The sequence below is a fragment of the Nematolebias whitei genome, chromosome 13 (genome assembly GCF_014905685.2).
Source record: "Nematolebias whitei isolate Nwh7 chromosome 13, NemWhi1, whole genome shotgun sequence".
Lineage (NCBI taxonomy): Eukaryota > Metazoa > Chordata > Actinopteri > Cyprinodontiformes > Rivulidae > Nematolebias > Nematolebias whitei.
The window spans coordinates 26,139,481-26,159,000 of record NC_056510.1 but is presented as its reverse complement, the minus strand read 5'-3'; the positions used below and the strand labels follow the sequence as shown (position 1 = coordinate 26,159,000).

Sequence of the window (19,520 nt, the reverse complement as noted above, 5' to 3'; positions counted from 1 at the left end):
ATAGATGTATATCTGCTATGGGCTTTCACCAATTACAGTTTGCTGGCCGATCACAGATTTCTAAAAAGTCTGACTTGCCGATTCTGATTTTGGCCGATACCGATATTGTTTTATATTTGACACTGTCAGGTGTTGTAAGGTCACAATGCACCTTCAGTTTTCCAATCTTGTTTTATTGACAAGCATACCCTTGAACAATATCCTGGAAACAATACAAATTTGTTTTAACTGGCCATGAGGTAGTGCTCTGAAATATAAATGAAATTCAGACAATTGTAGTTAAAAGTAAAAAATAAAAATCAGTGAAATCGGTTTCTCATGTTTAGGGGTCTGTAACCTGCGGCTCTGGAGCCGCATGCAGCTCTTTGGTTCCTCTGCGGCGACTCTTTCAAGCTTTGACCAAAACTGACATAAAACTGAATTTTATTGGTTGCTATAACAACTAAAAGGACTAGTTTGAGCATTTTTCCTGTAATTTCTTTTGCAAATATGTGAATACTAGAAACATTACAAGGAGTAAAACATACTTTCACGTTACACTTTATTTCTTCAAAGTAGGATACGGTACTTAATTTTTCTAAAATAAAAAAAAAAAATCACATAGGCCTGCATAACAAAGTCCATGCTCAATAATCCAGGTATACAATCCAACATTTTTCAGTCAGGTCATCTGGACAGTTTCTTTTTTTGTGCTGAAACGTTTTTGCCTTCGATCCAGAAGGCTTCAACAGTCAAGGAAACGAACAACAAAACTCATTCTTCCCCCAACCGCTTACTCCAAAGTGGAACAAACCAGTTTTGCTTGTGATAAGATGGTCTCTGATGGAGCCTTCTGGATCAAAGGCGAAATGTTTCAGCACAAAAAAAAAAGAAACTGTCCAGATGACCTGACTGAAAAATGTTGGATAGGCCTGCATAGTTTATATTTTACGATGGAATATTAGGGCAACGCTAAGAAAAAAAATTACAAGAAAAAAGCCATAGTATTACAAGAATAAAGTCGTAATGGTATGGTATGGTATAAAGTTTATTCATTTAAAAAAAGTACAAAACAATTCCATAACAATATAAAAAAAGATACAAAAGATTTAAAATGAAAGGCAGCAGAAAGAAGAAAAAATCTTATTATATCTGCCCCTTTTTTCAAACAATTATTTCATTCATAATAATAATACGTTAGTAGTACGTTCCTGGGTCGGTTTGCACCTGCTGTGGACAACCTTCAATGAGAGTCACTGTGTTTATGAAGTAATCCAGGTCACTGTTTGTGAAATATGCCTCCATCCACATTATGTTACGACTAAATCTGTCAATGCAGCCATTAATTACAATGTCATACGGTTTCAGTTTGAACCCATATGCCACAGCACGTTGGGCCCCTGCTATTCTACTCCCAACGTCAACATTCATCATTTTACTGCAGTAGTAAGACTGCTTTTTCATATGGGAGTTCTAGTAATATTATGAGTTTATTCTGGTAATATTACGAGTTTATATTTGTATCATTTCAACTTTATTCTTGTAATATTACGAGTTTATTCTCATATCATTTTGACAATATTCTCATAATATTACACATTTTATTCTTGTGATATTTCGACATTATTCTCGTATGACTTTATTCTCGTAATAGTACGACTTTATTCTCTTAAACTACGACTTTATTCTCATTCGTAACATACTTTTTTTCTTAGCGTGACCCTAGTACTCCGTCATAATAATTTTTGTTTTTAGAAATTGGGCAAAAACTATAGTATTTTTTTTAACTTCTTTGCAAGAATTTCGTCTTTTTATTTTGTCTTAAAATGTAAAAATATCAATACATGTTAAACTCATTAGATATTTTTAGTTTTATAAAATCACCCCTACTGGCCAGAACACCAACAAACTTAAAGTGGTCTGCGGGCTCCAGTTGAGAATCACAGTTGTGGCAGGTATTGCTGCGCCGGACACGTTTAATGTAGTGATCAAAGGGTAAAAAAAATGTCTCTTTAGATCGTAAAGGTTGCAGACCCATGCTCTTGTAAGTATCGGCCAATTTCCAATTTCCCACCCCTAATATCTGCGACTAATAAACCTTTGTAAACATCACAGTTTAAGATGGCCACCACAGCTGCTCAACCCAGTAAACACAAAAATCACAAACGCTGTCAGTTTTACAGATATTGAGCTAGGTTTGGTGTGGTAGTAGCTGAGAGTCATCCTCAACATATACAAACCGGATTCCAAAAAAGTTGGGCCACTAAACAAATTGTGAATAAAAACTGAATGCAATGATGTGGAGGTGCCAACATCTAATATGTTATTCAGAATAGAACACAAATCACAGATCAAAAGTTTAAACTGAGAGAATGTATCATTTTAAGGGAAAAATCCGTTGTTTCCAAATTTCATGGCATCAACAAATCCCAAAAAAGTTGGGACAAGTCCATTTTTACCACTGTGTGGCATCCCCCCTTCTTCTTACAACACTCAACAGACGTCTGGGGACAGAGGAGACCAGTTTCTCAAGTTTAGAAATAGGAATGCTCTCCCATTCATGTCTAATACAGGCCTCTAACTGTTCAATCGTCTTGGGCCTTCTTTGTCACACCTTCCTCTTTATGATGCGCCACATGTTCTTTATAGGTGAAAGATCTGGACTGCAGTCTGGACATTTCAGTACCTGGATCCTTCTCCTACGTAGCCATGATGTTGTGATTGCTGCAGAATGTGGTCTGGCATTATCGTGTTGAAAAATGCAGGGTCTTCCCTGAAAGAGATGACATCTAGATGGGAGCATATGTTGTTCTAGAACCTGAACATAGTTCTCTGCATTAATGGTGCCTTTCCAGACATGCAAGCTGCCCATGCCACAAGCGCTCATGCAACCCCATACCATCAGTGATGCAGGCTTCTGAACGGAGCGTTGATAACAACTTGGGCTATCCTTGTCCTCTCTGGTCCGGATGACATGGCGTCCCAGTGTTCCATAAAGAACTTCAAATCGTGACTCATCTGACCACAGAACAGTCTTCCATTTTGCCACACTCCATTTTAAATGACCCCTGGCCCAGTGCAAACGTCTGAGCTTGTGGAGCTTGCTTAGAAATGGCTTCCTCTTTGCACTGTAGAGTTTCAACTGGCAACGGCGGATGGCACGGTGGATTGTGTTCACTGACAATGCTTTCTGGAAGTATTCCTGAGCCCATTCTGTTATTTCCTTGACAGTGGCATTCCTGTTTGAGGTGCAGTGACGTTTAAGGGCCCGGAGATCACGAGCATCCAGTAGAGTTTTACGGCCTTGACCCTTACGCACAGCGATTGTTCCAGATTCTCTGAATCTTTTGATGGTGTTATGCACGGTTGATGATGATAACTTAAAAGTCTTTGCTATTTTACGCTGGGTAACACCATTCTGGTATTGCTGCACTATCTTTCTGCGCAACAATGGTGGAATTGGTGATCCTCTTACCATCTTGGCTTCTGAGAGACACTGACACTCTGAGAAGCTCTTTTTATACCCAATCATGTTGTCAATTGACCTAATTAGTGTTAATTGGTCTTCCAGCTGTTCGTTATATGCTCAATTTCCTTTTTCCAGCCACTTATTGCTACTTGTCCCAACTTTTTTGGGATTTGTTGACACTGTGAAATTTTGAATCAACATATTTTTCCTTTAAAATGTTACATTTACTCAGATTAAACTTTTGATCTGTCATCTATGTTATATTACGAATAAAATATTGACATTTGCCATCTCCACATCATTGCATTCAGTTTTTATTCACAATTTGTTTAGTGTCCCAACTTTTTTGGAATCCAATTTGTTGTTTTGTGCACTAAAAGATCATGCAAAATCTCTTCTTTTTTCACTTTGGCATTCAAGGTAGCGGACAATATTCATTCCTACGAGGAATGCTTGTTGTTTTTTATTTATTTATTTATTTTTTACACTTCCTCATTACCTAAAGCCAAAAGTGCCGCCTCTTTTTCTGCTTCAGCTGCTTAGTTTAAATGAATACTAATAAATTATACCAACTGTAATGTTTGTTTCTCGCAACTCTGTAAATTGTGCTTTTATTTCTTTATTGTTACCTTTTAGAGAATAAATAATTTCTCAGTTGAACCCACCTCACTCGATGATGATGTACAACTATTTCACCTCCGTTCATCCTTACGGTCTTCATTATGTTTTGAAACGCAGCGGGCCACAAGTATTTCACCAATAAACTTGCATTATTAACTATTAAATATATAACTATTATCTAAATGTGCTGTTCAGAGAGAAACTGAAATTATTGTGAAACTGTGCTGTTTGAGTTGAACTGAAGTAAAAAACATGATTTTTCCTCAAAGTGACTAAAACAGATCTTTTAAAAGTGTTTTGTCTTTTCACAGGTAGAAGAGAGTTTGTTCAGAGGCTAAAACTCGAAGCGACTCTGAACGTACACGATGGCTGCGTAAGTCCGCTGCATTTCTTAAGTTTCCCTTCATTTTATGAGTTTATTTGTTGTTGTTCTCGGCCTGTGTGTGAATCTGAGCCGGAGCAGGCCTCCGCTGGCCGCTGCCTCAGAGAAACCTGAAGCCGACACGTCGGTCACACATCTTGTCACGCTATCGGTATCAGTCCGTCCTAAACACGTCGACGAACACGACACGCCAGCAAGACTCAGGAGAGCAGGTCCAACGTCTGTCTGCTCGCTTTCATAAAACGATTTTTGATCAGAATCAGTTTATTATCGCCATGTCAATGAACGAGGTTCACAAACTAGGAATTTGCTTCGACATAAGGTGCGAATAGTAATAAAGTAAAATAAAGTAAAAATAAAGTAAAAATGAAGTAAAAATGAGAACATTACATAAGACCTGTGTACACCCACAAATAAAGTCAAATTGATTGTTCCTAAAGTGTAGATCAACAGAGTTCGTCTTCATCAACGACAATAATTGACAGAACCTGAGACTCCAATGAGTTGTGGAAATCACTTGTTATATGAAAATAAAACGTTGTGTTTACAGAATAAAAAAATATGTATTTCAACACATTTCTCTCTAAAATATAATAAACACATGAATAAATACGAATCATGGAAATCTTTCTGGTGAGACACAACGAGCCACGTCAGTCAGTTTGTTGCAGATCCCTAAATATATTAATTTCAACATTAAAACCTGATTTACCTTTGAGGAGTCTGATCACACTAGTTGTGATGAATATTGTTTGAAGGCCACATGACAAATTCCTTTTGTTAGGCTCTTATTTAAAATAAAACTAACTATCTCAGCTGGACCACTTGATTGAATACATTTATAAGACCAAAGGACTGGACCACGCTATGACAGATAATGTTAGGTTGAACGATCACAGAAAAATAAACACATAAATAAATAAAAATCCTGAAGGAGGTATTATACAGGTGACAAATAAACAGATCTCTGATGGATAAACTAAACATATTTAGAACATTATTGAACTCAGCTGTTCTTCAGTTTCTATAACTGTGTGAATGTTTATGAAGCATTCACTCTGTGATCCATTTTTCTTCTGTACGTTTTTCTGCATCTTTCTTGTTCCACGGTTTTTGTGATATTTCAACAATTCACGCATCAAAACATTCAGCTTGTTCAGGAGAAGGGTGCTATGACTTTTGGTGTTGGTGCAACTTTAGCTGTTTGAAATATTTAGCCTTTTCTGCTGCTTTTTTTCTCATAGAAAATGAATTGAGCTCATTTTACCTCCTTCAAATCTTTAGATCTGTTTACAACCTTTTACTGCTTCTTTCACATTTTGTTCTGCTTCAGCTGCTTTTAGCTTCTTTGTGCAAAAAAAAGAAGCTACTTTCAGCTACTTTCTGCTTTTTTCTACTCCTTTTAGATTATTTCTGCTAACACCATGTTTTTTGTGCTTCTTCTAGCTTCTTTCTGCTAATTTCAGCTTGTTCTGCTCCTTTCAACTCATTTTTGCAAGTTTCAGCATTTTCTGATATTTCAGCTACTATCAGTATTTAGCTGTTTTTATGAAAATTTTAACTTTTTCAGTTAATTTAAGATTTTTTTGCACCCATTTAAAAATTTTTCGGCCTCAATCAGCAAAAATGTGCTCTCTCTACTTCCTTCTGGTAATTCAGCTTTTTTCTGCTGTTTTAGTTACTTGTCAGCTGTTTTTAGCAAATTTCAGCTTTTTTTTTTTTTTTTTTTTAGATAATTTCCTTTTTTTTTTGTGCTCTTTTCTGCTTCTTTCAGCCTAATTGGACAAACGTGTTCTTTCTGCTTTTTTCTGCTAATTTAAGCTTGTTCTACCTTTTCAGCTAGCTTTTTAGCATTGTTAGCCAATTTCAGCTGTTTGCAGATAAATTCAAGTTTTTCATATAACTTTCTGCTACTTTTAATCTAATTAACTTCTTTATGCTAATTTCTGCTTATGATGCTCCTTTCAGCTGTTTCTGCTCTTTCAGCTACTGTTTAGCTTGTTTGATGCTAATTTTAGCCTTTTTAGCTAATTCCACATGTTCTGAGCTCATTCCCGTTCTTTCCAATTCCATCAGATAGTTTAAGCTTCTTTTTGCTTTTCCAGATACTTTTCAACTTTTTTTTTCTAATTTCAGCCTTTCTTTTGCAGCTAAATTCCTAATTTTTGTGCTAATTTCTCCATATTTAAACCTAAATCAGCAAATCTGTTCTTTCTGCTCTCCTGCTAATTTAAGCTTGTTCTTCCATTTTAGCTGTTTTTCAGCAAGTTCTCATTCACAATACATTTTTTTGCAGGAAATGCAATTTCTCTAGTTAATTTTTTGTTTTTAACTGAACCTTTGGTTTAGATGAGCTTTAGAGGATAGATGGATGAAGCTCAGAAATATGAAGCTGTTTAAATAGTTTTTTTTTTGTACTGTTGGGTTAAGAAATTAAAAAAAAGAAAGAAAATATATTTTAAACGCCCGTTGAAGGTGGGATGTTTTATAGTAAAGTGTCTGTCGGTCGGTCCGTCGTACAAATGTAAGCTTTCTCTTGCCCTTAACTTCTGATCCGCTCACGACAGGTTAACAGAACTTCATACATACATCATCATCACTAACCGGAGTGTCGCGTACACTCTTCATCACCAAGGTTAAGGTCATAACTCAAGGTCAGATGATATACAAGGTCTTTGCTTGTCTTGGCCATTGCTATAGATTTCTGTAAAACAGTTTGTCGACGGGTGTATTATGTGTTATATCAGTACCCTTGTTGAGTTTTAAAGTGAAATGTACATCTTGAGAAAAATACTAATTGTTTTTATTTTTTATTTACTGTAATTATGTGGGGGTGAGGACAATCAATTCATTTCAGTTTATTTATATAGTGCCAAGTCACAACAGAAGTCATCTCAGGGCACTGAACAGAAACACTTGTATATAAAAAATAAAATGTTAATAACATTATCTGAGGAGCGTTGAGTCTCGGCTTCGTTGCAGATTCTCATCCTGAGCAAGCAACTGAACAATAAAACAAATGTTAGAATGTAGAAAAGGAACAACTTTGATTTAATGGTAAATAATTTTCAAGGATTGGTAACTATCAATTGTCCCTGAGTGAGTGGTTGTTTGTCTCTGTGTGTCCCTGTGATGGACTGGAGACATGTCCAGAGTGTCCCTTGCCTCTCACAGTGACTGCTGAATATGGGCACCAGTGACCCCCGCGACCTGAAAAGGAAGAAGAGTGTAAGGATAATGGATGGATGGATGGATAAAAACCTGTTTGTGCAGCTCCTAAGTATTAAACCAATCACATATTTTTGAGTTTCACTCTCAACCTTCAGAGAGGATTTTCATTCTAACAGTAAAATGGGGTAAATATAAACAGGGAAGCTGTTTGATGTGATTTAAAGGAAATTCCCAGAGCACTGCACCACAGTCTGCAGGATATCGTTGTTTAAATGTCATCATAATGAATAAATGAACATGAGCCCTCAGCTCATGTATCAATCTTTTATTGCATCGGAGGACGACGGCTTCACGTGCATCGCAGCTCGTCCACTCTGCTGCGCTGATCAGATTAAATATGGCTCACATGCGACTTCACTTTGAGTCTCGTTCTGACTGAAGTGTTTGTGACGATGAAACGCTGAACAAAGCTGCAGGTTTGAATGAAATATTGATCTGCAGAATGAAGGCAAGCAGCTGTTGACTATCACCTGACAGTAATCCCTGTTAAATTATGGTGGATACGATTATATTTAGTTTTTTTTTACTGGACAAACAAAATATGAATTAACAACCAAATTTGACTTATATATATGTACCATTGGGGAAAAAATAAATCAGTTTATACCTTTTTAAAATGAGTTGTTCTACTTGAAGCAAAACTAGACCTCAGTCATGCTAAATCTTTTCTTTGTAAATATAAACGTGTTGAAGAAAATAAGAAAAGTTAGCAAAATAAAACAATTGGCCCGATGTGATGAAATATGTGACTTGCTCTAGCTAAATGTCAAATTTAGGAATCTTTCAAAATTAAAGTAGTTTTTTATATTTTTCTTTGCAGAAGCTTTAAAATTATATGTATTTTGTTGTATTTTTTGGGGGATTTATCACCAGGGCACAAGCTAGTTTTATTTACTGGAGTACAGGGAGCTCATCTTAGATGTGACCAAGCCTTCAGGTGTTTCCTCAGCAGATCTTCAGCTTCTCCACACACCTGTTAATGGAGCGTTCATTCACATCAGGTGTGTCCAAGCAGAGAAACATGCTCTTCTTCTGATATCAGTGGGAATCTCAGCCCTGTATTGAAAAAGAGGAATCCTCAGGCTTCACAATGATGCCACACGTTATACGAAGGGATTTCCCAGTGCTTCAGAAGTCGGCAGATACAAATTGTCATTTCAAGTGAAATTATGTCCCCCCCCCCCCCCCCCATTATACTTGTTAAAAAACTTATTTTGGTAGATTAGGAAGATTATGTTCTATTATAGTTACCAGGGTGTTGTCTTTGTGGGCTTGTTTTTACGTAAATCTCAATTATGGCTAAATTTGTTTAGATTTGTATTTGTTTTGCACCACAGCCTGCGCTCATTCCAACTCATTTTGCTAACACAGGTCACAAATATTATTCTGTAGAAACTTTTCTTCTTCTGCTTCAAAGAGTAGAAAGATTGGGAAAGTGTTTTGTCAAGCAGATGAATATTAGAAGTATCTGAGAACGTTATTCTTATTGCAAAAAGAGAACAAAAGTTCCTCGCTGAAGGCGTTAGTGATGTTCATCCTTTTGTAACTCTTGGTCTTCTAACTAGCACAGCTCAGTTTGTGTTTGTTCTCTCAGGTCAACACGATATCCTGGAATGAGACGGGTGAATATATCTTGTCGGGATCAGACGACACATTTCTGGTCATCACAAACCCGTATAACAAAAAGGTGAGTTTTAATAACTGGTAGCTGCTTCTTTAAGATGTGGACTTCAAAATGAGAACGCTGCACCCGTCTACAGTTTTTGTCCACCGTTACGGAGCGAAGAGGAGGAATTAGAAATACCCTTCCAACGTTTGGTTGTCTGTCCTTGTTGCCATTGTATTAACTAGAAAAATAAGCACAAAAAAAAAATTGTATGACTTTTTATAACTGTTTATTGTTGTCGCTGTTGTCCGTTGTTGTCATCAGTCTTTGTTGAAATCAGGTCTCTCTTGTAAATGAGTCCTCGAGGCTCAATGGGATTAACCTGTCTAAATAAAGGTTGAATGAATGAATGAAGCGAGGTACAGTAGTTCCTCGATTATCGCGCAAGTTCCACACATCACCGCGATAGAACCCTTCCCTCACTATTGCGATGTCTTAAACTCTTGAACCTACATAATTTTAACAACATACGTATATGTACTGCACTGTACTGCAAACTTTTACTCACCAGCTCAGCAGACCAGCAGCTTGGTTCTCCTTCAGCAGACCTACCCTGCAGCGATGAAGCCCACCGCCCCGTCCAGGTTGATGTGCACGTGAATAATTAAGCTTCAGGAAGATTCAGGATTTTTTTTTCGACTTTCCCGCCAGTTCTATGAGTTTAATAGATCGATTGTTACTTCTGACTTTGTGTTGCAAAACTTTCCCCTCCATTTCGTCAGAAAGCAGCGGCCAGAAGCACTGTTGGCTTCTGGGTAGGGTAGTTCTTTTTTTCAGTGTAGTCTTATTGAAAGAGAACCACGATGTCGTGAGGGATTACTGTACCGACTTTCATTTTGGTGCGTGGCTGCATCTAGGGGTAGCAAAAGTTGCTTTTGAAAACGGGCTTGAAAACAGGTTTTCAGGCTAAAACGCAAAAGTTCCAACTTTAGTCATAATTTTGTTTTAGAGAAGCAAATACCTGTATATTAGCCTTATTTTAATTTTTTGTTCTTACTTTGTGTGTGTTTCATGTATTATTTAAAGTAAAGGACATAGTAAAATATTTATTTCCTTACATTAGGGATGGCTAGTAAGGGTTGAATGACTGCATATTTTTTTAAGTCGACTTCAACATGATAAAAGTCGACTAGTCGATGTGACGTCATAGCAACTCAAGACACTTTTTTTCACCAAAAAAAGTCATTTATTATTTACAAAACACAAACAAACAAACATTGGGAGCATATATTATGCTCCTACCATTTATCATACTGCACATAAGTCACAGGAAAATCTAAATTATTATGAAGCTGCAAAAGTTAGTTTTATTTTATTTAATCCACTAAATAAAATAAACCATCACGGCGGTGCTGGATTCTCCACTGGTTGTGCATCCCCCTGTTTTTATTTTAATTTTATTTAGTGGATTAAATAAAATAAAAATAATAGCAGCGGGGCGGGCGGTTGAACTGTAAGAGTCATCTTTAGTGAAATACTTCCACACTGTTGGTGAATTTCTACCTGTTTGACAAGACTTTACCTGCTCCTCATCGTCCATCTGCTTGGAAGAATCTGTTTTGTAGCCAGCGGCTCGGCGCTGACCACGTGACACAATCACTGACTGCAACTAGTCGACGTGAAATAAAAAGAACTCGCGAGACGTCCTAGAATCGACTTGATGACTAGTCGATTCAACCCCTAATGGGTAGTGATTTTGGAGTATTTAAATTTAATTAAAGTGGGTGAATTTGAAGACTTGCTGCAACTATCATGACAATTTTATTTTTTCTTATTTATTTTGCTCCAGCACCTGGTAGTGACACAGCTGGTTGTTTACTAACTGTTCTTTGAGACAACACTTAATGCTCACCACACTACTGGACCAAAGATAAAAATAAATCGGTGCAAGAGCACCCCCAAATTTTCCCGCCATTGTATTTTATTTTGAAAGGATTATAAAGGGGAAACTATAGTCACAGCTGGGATCAGGGTGTTAGACTTTACTGACAAATTCCAAGTGTTTTTTCTTGAAATGCCCCTAATTAATTTTAACAAATAAGTCTTTCGTCAACAAAAAGTTGCTCAGCTGAGGCAAAGCGTGTAAACAAGTTGAACCAGCCAGGCTGGCTTCTTGAGATCTTTATGAAACTGGCTGAGCGACGGCTTTAAACAACAGAATTTAGCAGCTTAGCTTTTTTCTTTTCATAACAGAAGCTTTAGCGTGTCGCGTGTTTTTGTTCTCTGCAGGTCAAGAAGTCCATCCGTTCAGGTCATCGAGCAAACATCTTCAGCGCAAAGTTCATGCCTCACACCAACAATCAGGAAATTATCTCGTGCTCCGGAGACGGCATCATCTTCTACACACACACTGAGAAGAGTCCAGAGTTTAACAGACAGTGTCAGTTCAGCTGCCATTACGGAACAGCTTATGAGGTGCTGTGCTGCTTCTGGAGCAATAAATATTTGTTTGTTTGTTTTTCACTTACCTCTCCGTTATCTTTTGTCAGATTATGACCGTACCGAACGACCCCTACACATTCCTGTCGTGTGGGGAGGACGGTACGGTGCGATGGTTCGACCTGCGCACCAAAACCAGCTGCACCAAAGAAGACTGTAAAGATGTACGACCACAGCTGGAATGTTTATCTCTATATAGTCAAAGAGCATCAATTAGTGGTTTACGGGGAACAGTCAGTTTGTTGTAGATAAACGTCAAACTTTCTAATATGAGCTCTGCTTCCTGTTCAAACCGCTCTGTACGCGTCAGTCCAAGCTGCTTTGGATTTTCAGCTTCTCGTATTTCCATTTTCAGATCAGAACTTGTGGCTCTGAAGTTGCTGATCACTTTACCAGACTGTCACTGCCTCTTTATAACCCTGAAACTGTTAGTGATCATCCTTCTGTAAGAACCGACAGCACCAGAACACATTCGCTGTTGATGTGTAGATTATCTCCACTGGAGGGATGAATCCATACTTTTACATTATTTTAGGTTTTGCTTCGTTTTCTGCTTTTAGTGAGATTACCACCCTGTAAGTGACTCCAAAACACTTCAAAAACATTAGTTTTTAGATTTTGTGTAGTTCTTTTTGGTGCTTTGCAGACTTTCTTAATTTAATCTAGAAAAAAAAAACCATACTGTATCGTGAAGAAATCTTGAGTCATCCCCAATTCTTTTTTTTAAACATTTTGCTTCCAATAGGCAGATTTTCACCTATTCTTTTAAGTGGTCTTTAATAATAGGACTCTGATCTTTTTAAAAGTATTTTAAAAGTATTGTTTAAACTTTGGCTGTTTTCCCACTCATTTTTATTCCAGCACATTTTTCTGTTTGACTCAACTCTGATCTATAGGTCATTAAAGAAAATGATAATAAAACTCCCAAATTCAAAGAACAAACCAGTGAAGAGTCGACACATACCCAACAAGTAAACCATTTTAAACTGGATCTTTAAGCACTGTGATACCAGCAGCCTAACCCAAAGACTCAATTTGTTCCCAATTTGCTTTATCTATGGAAAATCCCAAATCTGTAAAAGTGAAAAATACACATTTTTGGTGTTCTCACCCTCACCTGGATGTGTTTCTGTAATCTCAGGACATCCTGATAAACTGCAGAAGAGCAGCGACCTCCATCTCTATTTCTCCTCTGGTGCCGTACTACCTGGCTGTGGGCTGCTCCGACAGCTCGGTGCGGATCTTCGACAGACGCATGCTGGGCACCAGAGCCACAGGTGAACCATGTCCTCCTCCTCCCTGAGGGTTCACGTTGGTTTCTAGATTCAGACATTAACTATAGGAGTAGCTATCAGCAAGTCTGAGGCTTTCTGTCCTTCTGTGGGACCAGTCAGGAGATGCTTTCTTGAATATTTTGACTTTTATCTTGTGCGTCTTAGCTTCTCGTCACACCTACAGAGCAAAGCGGATGTTTTGCTTAACGTGTAAGCAAAAATAAAATACAGTAGTCCCTCACTACTTCGCTGTTCGTTTTTTGCTGACTCACTCTATCGCGGTTTTTCAAAATAAGATCGGACATGACACCCGATTGATTGACTGACTGGATGAGCCGCACGATTGGCATGGAATTTCATTTAAAATAAATTATTTTAAATTATTTAGCACCTGTGTGCAGCCCACAGCTGCGGGAGAAGCTTCCTCCTGCAGCTGATCAGCTGATCTCTGCAGCGGAGAAGTGGGCGTGGCCAAGAGCGCTGGCAGAGCAGAAATCATGACATTCTGTGCTCTGTTAGTGTTTAGAAACATTGTTTAGAATATTGCAAGAGTGTGGGAAGGGTTTAAACGCTTTTATAGAAATCTATATACATACTAAAATAAATTACTACTTACTACTTGTACTACGATTCCTACTTTGCGGTTTTTTACTTATCGTGGGGCTTCAGGATATGGATCCGCCACGATAAACAAGGGACTACTGTAAAACAAAAATAACTAATATTTAATTTACATTTGATTTATTTTTTTTCAAGAATAGCCAAAAACGTCCACAAGTACATTTCAGAGTTCAGTTTAAACAATATTTAGCTAAATGTCGTTTTATTTTTCGCCCTCAGGTAATTACACGGGCCGGGGGACGACGGGCATGTGCGTCCGGTTCGTTCCTGCTCACCTGTCCAACAAGTCGTGCAGGGTGACGTCTCTGTGCTACAGCGAGGACGGTCAGGAGGTTCTGGTCAGCTACTCCTCCGATTACATCTACCTGTTTGATCCCAAAGACGATCAGGCCCGAGAGCTGAAGGGCCCGTCAGAGGAGAGGCGGGAGGAGGTGAGCTTCCATGAAGGTCTTCTAACTAAAGCCAGGAACATAAAAAGAAAGAGGCAGATTAAAAACAAGTTTTCAACACCTGCTCGGCTCGTTGTGGACATCCTGCAGCTGAGGATTCACCTTAGAGTTGTCTGAACTTAAAGATTTGTTTCAGAATCAAGGCACGTCGTCTTTTTGTTTCCAAGTTAAAGGGAAGTGCTGATTCTTATATTGTCCATACAGTCAAGACATCTTTAAACTTCAAAAGTTATGAATGATAAAAAACATTTGTCTATTTTTGTTTTCTGTATTTTGACTAATTAAATTCAAGTTCAAGTCAATTTAGTGTCATTTCATCACATGTGGTACATGAGGTGGAACAAAATTATGTACTCAGGGTCCCAGTTACACCCAAAATAGTAAAATATAAAGTATAAAAGAAACTGTATACAAGGATCTAAGATATAAACTGCTAAACAAACGCCAAACAATACGCTAAGATCTAAGATATACGGCAAACACTAATAATATAAAACAATTCGATGTAACAATATTAGCCTATCAGACTAAATGTCTGACTTTACATCTTTAGAAAAAAATAAAAAGACAATTGGAAAAAAAACAATTTAAAAATGTTAAAAAAGCAACCAGTCGTATTAGAGCTTTAACATTTAACATTTTGTTTAAACAATTAAGTGCTTGCGTTTTTATACACGATGTGTTTTGCCCTCCAACTTTCACCGCTAAAGTTTCCAGCAAAGTTCTGATCGGTCAGCACTCAGAGTACGAGTTGTGGATGATGCTCAGCTACTACCACACCACATTTTAGTTCAGCATTTATAAAACTAAATGAGCTATAGACATTTTTCTGTTTGCTAAGGTAGATTAGCTGTGACAGTCATCTTCAGCTGCATTGATTCTAAAATGTAGGTCTTTGTAGTCGGGGATATTGTCATTATTTTCTGAGAGTTTCATTACCCCCCCCCCGCCCCCCCCCCAGTATTTAATGAGATATTTTGCTAAAAGCCAGACGTATAAAGAAACACACACTTTATCGCTCACCTGTCATGGATGCAGCATTCATTATCTAAAACATTTGTTACTCCTCTGAGCTCATTGTAATCTAGACTACCAGTATTTATTCTGTAGAGGATTGTCAGACTGTCAGCAGGTGTGTGGAGTTTAATTCTTCATGCACACCAGACTTTTTGTTTTTCAGAGGCTTGTTGTTCCATGAGAGCGGTTCTAACCAGAGCAGCATTTGTTTTTGTCACTCTGAGCTCTGCAGAAATCAGAGCTAAATCTGTGCTGGCCGATGCAGCGGAGAAAATGACCCCCGACTAAAGGATGGAGTAAAAACTTTAGTTGGAAGCTCTTGATGTTTTTGACCTCTACGTTTTTTTTATTTTCAGTGTGGACGGATTATTTTTATCAGGAATTCTGCTAAATGAAAAGTCGGGGTTTGTTTTCTGAATGTGCTTCATCATGGAGCCTGTTTCAGCTGTGTCGGGATACACTCACACATTCCTTTCTAAATACAGCGGCTGATGCCGGCGGTGTTCCTCGTTCCACTTAAATAAGTCGTGCTGAGAGTGGGGGTGGGGGGGGGGCAGGAACGTAAACTCTTATCTGTCTTCCTTCTTCACCTCTGACCTTGTTTGTTCTTTGTCTTTTTCTTATTTACTTCGCTGCATCTTCTTCTCTTCACCACCTGTTCAGACCCGATGACATTTCCTCTGTGAAGCCCCTCCACCTTCTAATTCTGGCTCCCAGCCTGTTGCACTGCAAAGTGACTTAAAAGAGGAGGCAACCTCAGAGGGAGGGGGGACTTTAGAGAAGGCGCCGATAGAGACCATCAGTGTTTTGCTTTGGCAGCGAAGTTATTTTTGACCATGCTCTGACTGACGAGCTGTTAATCTGTGTTTGTGTGTGTTTCCACAGCTGAGGCAGCCTCCGGTCAAGCGCCTCCGCCTTCGGGGGGACTGGTCTGACACCGGACCTCGAGCTCGTCCTGAGAGTGAGAGGGAACGAGACGGTGAGATCTCAGCTTGTCCTGCTGCTCGATTACAGCAGAACTCACATTTCAGATGTGACCTGAGGAATCATTTCAACCAGCAAAGCTGCTCAAATATTTACACTTTTTATTTTATCGCTTGTAATCGTAGAAGCCTTTCAAAACAGAATCTGACTTGATATTATCGAGCTGAGCCTACCTACAGCGCTTCACATGGAATAAACCTGAGTTTAATGACTTGTTTACATTTTAAGTCTGGGTCACCCAATACGGTGGTTGATCACAAACGTATTATGGGTAGAACGCATGGCATTAAAATAAAACGTCAGCCGATCATCCATCTATGAAATGTGTAACTTGATTGACAGACAGGGCAGCCAGTCTGAGGCCCCATTTACACAACGTGAAACATTCAAGCGTTCATTTACAGACAACAGCCCTCATTCTCTCTGAAACTGAAGGTTTCTGAATCCAGGTGTCCGAGTGGAGATTTTCGGGGGAATCCCTCCACGGAGGTGTGAAATGCTCCAAGTGTGAAGTCACACATGTGCACTACAGGCGGCTGCAGTCCAAAGTTTATCTGCACTAACAACAGTTATAATAAATGGCAGAGAGCAGAGCGTTTTTGCGCTGCTCACCCTTTTTCAGCATGTAGGAGCAAAACTAATAAAATCCAGGGTCCAAAGAGATGTTGGTGTATTCACCAGTTTGGACGTAACTGCATGCACAATGAATGCAGCTGAACCCGGCATCAGGGTTGCCAGATAAATTTAAAATGTCTTCTTTACCACCTCCTTTTCTATGCACATGTTCAACAAACACACACCTCATCTTAGAATATATTTACTTGACACATACAACAATTTAGGTCAAAATACTATCATTTTAAAGGGACAGTACTACAGTTCATAATTTCTTATCTGGCAACCCAAATGACATGGAAACTACAGCATTTTTGTGTAAATCCACTCATTTTTTGTTCATTACCCCCAATAAACATTGAAAAACCATAAACGTTTCCAGAGGTTGTTCTTGTGTAAACGGGGCCTTATAGCAGGTAGATCACTTTGACTTGGTCATTTTAAAAAGGAGCTGCAGGCTGAGAAAGTGTGGGCACCCCTGGTTGTTGTAATTAAAACTTGTTCTCAAACAGCTGTTCTTCGACACATTTAGGTTTTAGAGGAACTTGTTCCACCTACGCTTCATTCATTATTTGATGCTGATGCTGCAACAATAACGAGGGTAAACCACCCAGTGAGGTGGGCCAAAAAAGGGGCTCTATTGGAGTAGATATAACTAAAAATTATATTAAAAAATGCATTTTTTTTACACAATTCCTTAAAAAAATGGAACCAGTTTCATAAGTCATAACTATTTATTTTACAAGATATCTTTAGAAATTGATTGTCATGTACATTTAAAAACAAACTCAATAACCATGACTACTTTTGTCATTTGCTCACAGATAATGAGAGCTTTGTTTTAGTCTGTTTCAGACTGAGAAAACTGCACCTCAGATACTAATTTCTCTTTTAGTTGGTTGAAGCTTCCTCCATAACACCAACACTCTGAGTCCACCATTGTTCCACTCCCCCATGTTTGTTCAGTAAAGGCTAACGTTTAGGACTGTCAGTAAAATGAGCAGGTTGCACCAATGTTTCAGTTCTTGGTGATGGTGATCAGTATTCTGTTGCTGATGCTACATTCAGCAAAAAATGGGAACTTTCCGACTTTGAGCTGTGAAAAAAAAACCTCCTGAAAGTCAGTGAATGCAGCTTGATTTGAAGTTAAAGGTGAGGAGATAAAGAGGAAAGTGCTGAATTTCTTTTTCTGTTCAACTTATCTTTAAATTTAGGGGATATAAACAAAATATTTACTTTTGGACACTTATTTATGCTTTCAAATAAAAATTAATTGACTTTCTTTTAATAAAAAAAATGGGGGAAATGTGTTAAAATGTAATTTCTTCCTGGAAACCAGTCAGCTGTGCTGAAACAGGTCAGAAAGTTTAATTTGCAAAACATTTCTTACCTAATAAATCAAGTAGACCTGACTGAGAAGATGTTTAATTATTTTGGAGTTTTTTAAATCGGACATTAAAACAGGATGACGTCTGTTTGATCCCATGATTGTCCAAACATGTTTCTTATTAGTTTTAAATGATTGCCTGGGCCTATCAATATTCATCTCCTCAAATATTAACTTGAGAAAATCTTATGATATGTTCTTGCTTATTCTGTTTCAGGGGAACAGAGTCCGAACGTGTCCCTGATGCAGAGGATGTCGGACATGTTGTCCCGGTGGTTTGAGGAGGCCAGTGAAGCTCAGAGCAGCAGAGGAACCCGACCTCAGGTTCGACCCAGAGGTGAGATGTTTAAAAGTCCATAAATGTTGTTTAGTTCTGCTCGTTTTATTAAATTTAATTGTTTTTGTTTTTTTTCCAGGAACAGCCATCCGTCCAGAGGGGGCTGCACCAACAGGAGACTCCAGCCAGGAGTCCCGCACCCCTGAGAGGCCTGTGGGGGCAAACTGTCCGGAGGTTGCTGCCAGTCCTGCTGCCGCCCCCGTCTCTAAATCCACCTCCTCGTCCTCCTCAGGGTCATCATCATCAGCGGTCACAGCACCTCCTACTTCCAGCTCCTCCTTGGTTGAAACCTCTGCTCCGTCCTCCTCCTCTCCGCTTACCTCCTCACCTGACTCAGAGCAGCAAGGTCGGGTTGAGACGGCCGGGGCGCCCACAGCTCCGCCCACAGCCCCGCCCACCTCTGAGCCTGCACTCTCAGGTGAAAGCTCACACTTTGAGTTTGAAGAGTTCTTGTTAATAAAAACAGACAAATCCACATTTTCTCTTCAGAAAGTGGATGTTTTTAGGGTAACTCTGTCTCTTTATGTTTGAGTGCGTGCGTGCGTGTTGGAGCCACTCCACTCAAGCAGCAGCTCCACTTTTCTCCTCCTTCAGCATCTCCATCTCTGCTCCTCCCATCCTCATGGCTCACCCACTCTCCCTGTCTCCTCTGCCTCTCTGTCAGAGTACGGTCCTCATCGGCTGCCCATAAGTTTAGTGTGTAGGCGTTTGCAGAGGCTGCTGCGGCTGGCCGACCCCCCCGGACAGGGTCAGCGAGCGGCGCCTTCCACATCCTCTTCTTCTTCTGCAGCCGCTGAGAGACAGCAAAGAAGGGCTAACTCTGCTGCTGCTCCTGCTGCTGCCCTGAAACAAACAGGTTACCCCCCCCCCCCCCCCCAAGCCCCCCTTACTTCCTGTCACGCTCAGAGCCACTTTTGCCTTGCTTTTTGTAACAAAGGCTGTAAGCTCAACCTGCAGATGGACCTCATCACTAACCTGATGTGATGTTTCCTTTTTTCTCTAATGCATCTTGTACTTATAAACGCCTCCACTGTTTGCCCAGCCTCTCA

The 19,520-nt window shown here is 39.1% G+C and overlaps 1 protein-coding gene across 1 annotated transcript in view; it reads left to right on the top strand.

The window, feature by feature from the left end:
- The window catches only part of dcaf6 (ddb1 and cul4 associated factor 6), a 33,401-nt gene that overhangs the window by 4,198 nt on the left and 9,683 nt on the right, over positions 1-19,520 (top strand). The window contains exons 2-11 of the mRNA XM_037686523.1: positions 4,381-4,442; positions 9,277-9,369; positions 11,578-11,763; positions 11,838-11,951; positions 12,929-13,064; positions 13,902-14,113; positions 16,034-16,127; positions 18,352-18,471; positions 18,551-18,889; positions 19,136-19,327. Of these exons, the coding sequence (XP_037542451.1) occupies positions 4,381-4,442; positions 9,277-9,369; positions 11,578-11,763; positions 11,838-11,951; positions 12,929-13,064; positions 13,902-14,113; positions 16,034-16,127; positions 18,352-18,471; positions 18,551-18,889; positions 19,136-19,327 (1,548 nt within the window). The remainder of the gene's footprint in view (positions 1-4,380; positions 4,443-9,276; positions 9,370-11,577; positions 11,764-11,837; positions 11,952-12,928; positions 13,065-13,901; positions 14,114-16,033; positions 16,128-18,351; positions 18,472-18,550; positions 18,890-19,135; positions 19,328-19,520) is intronic.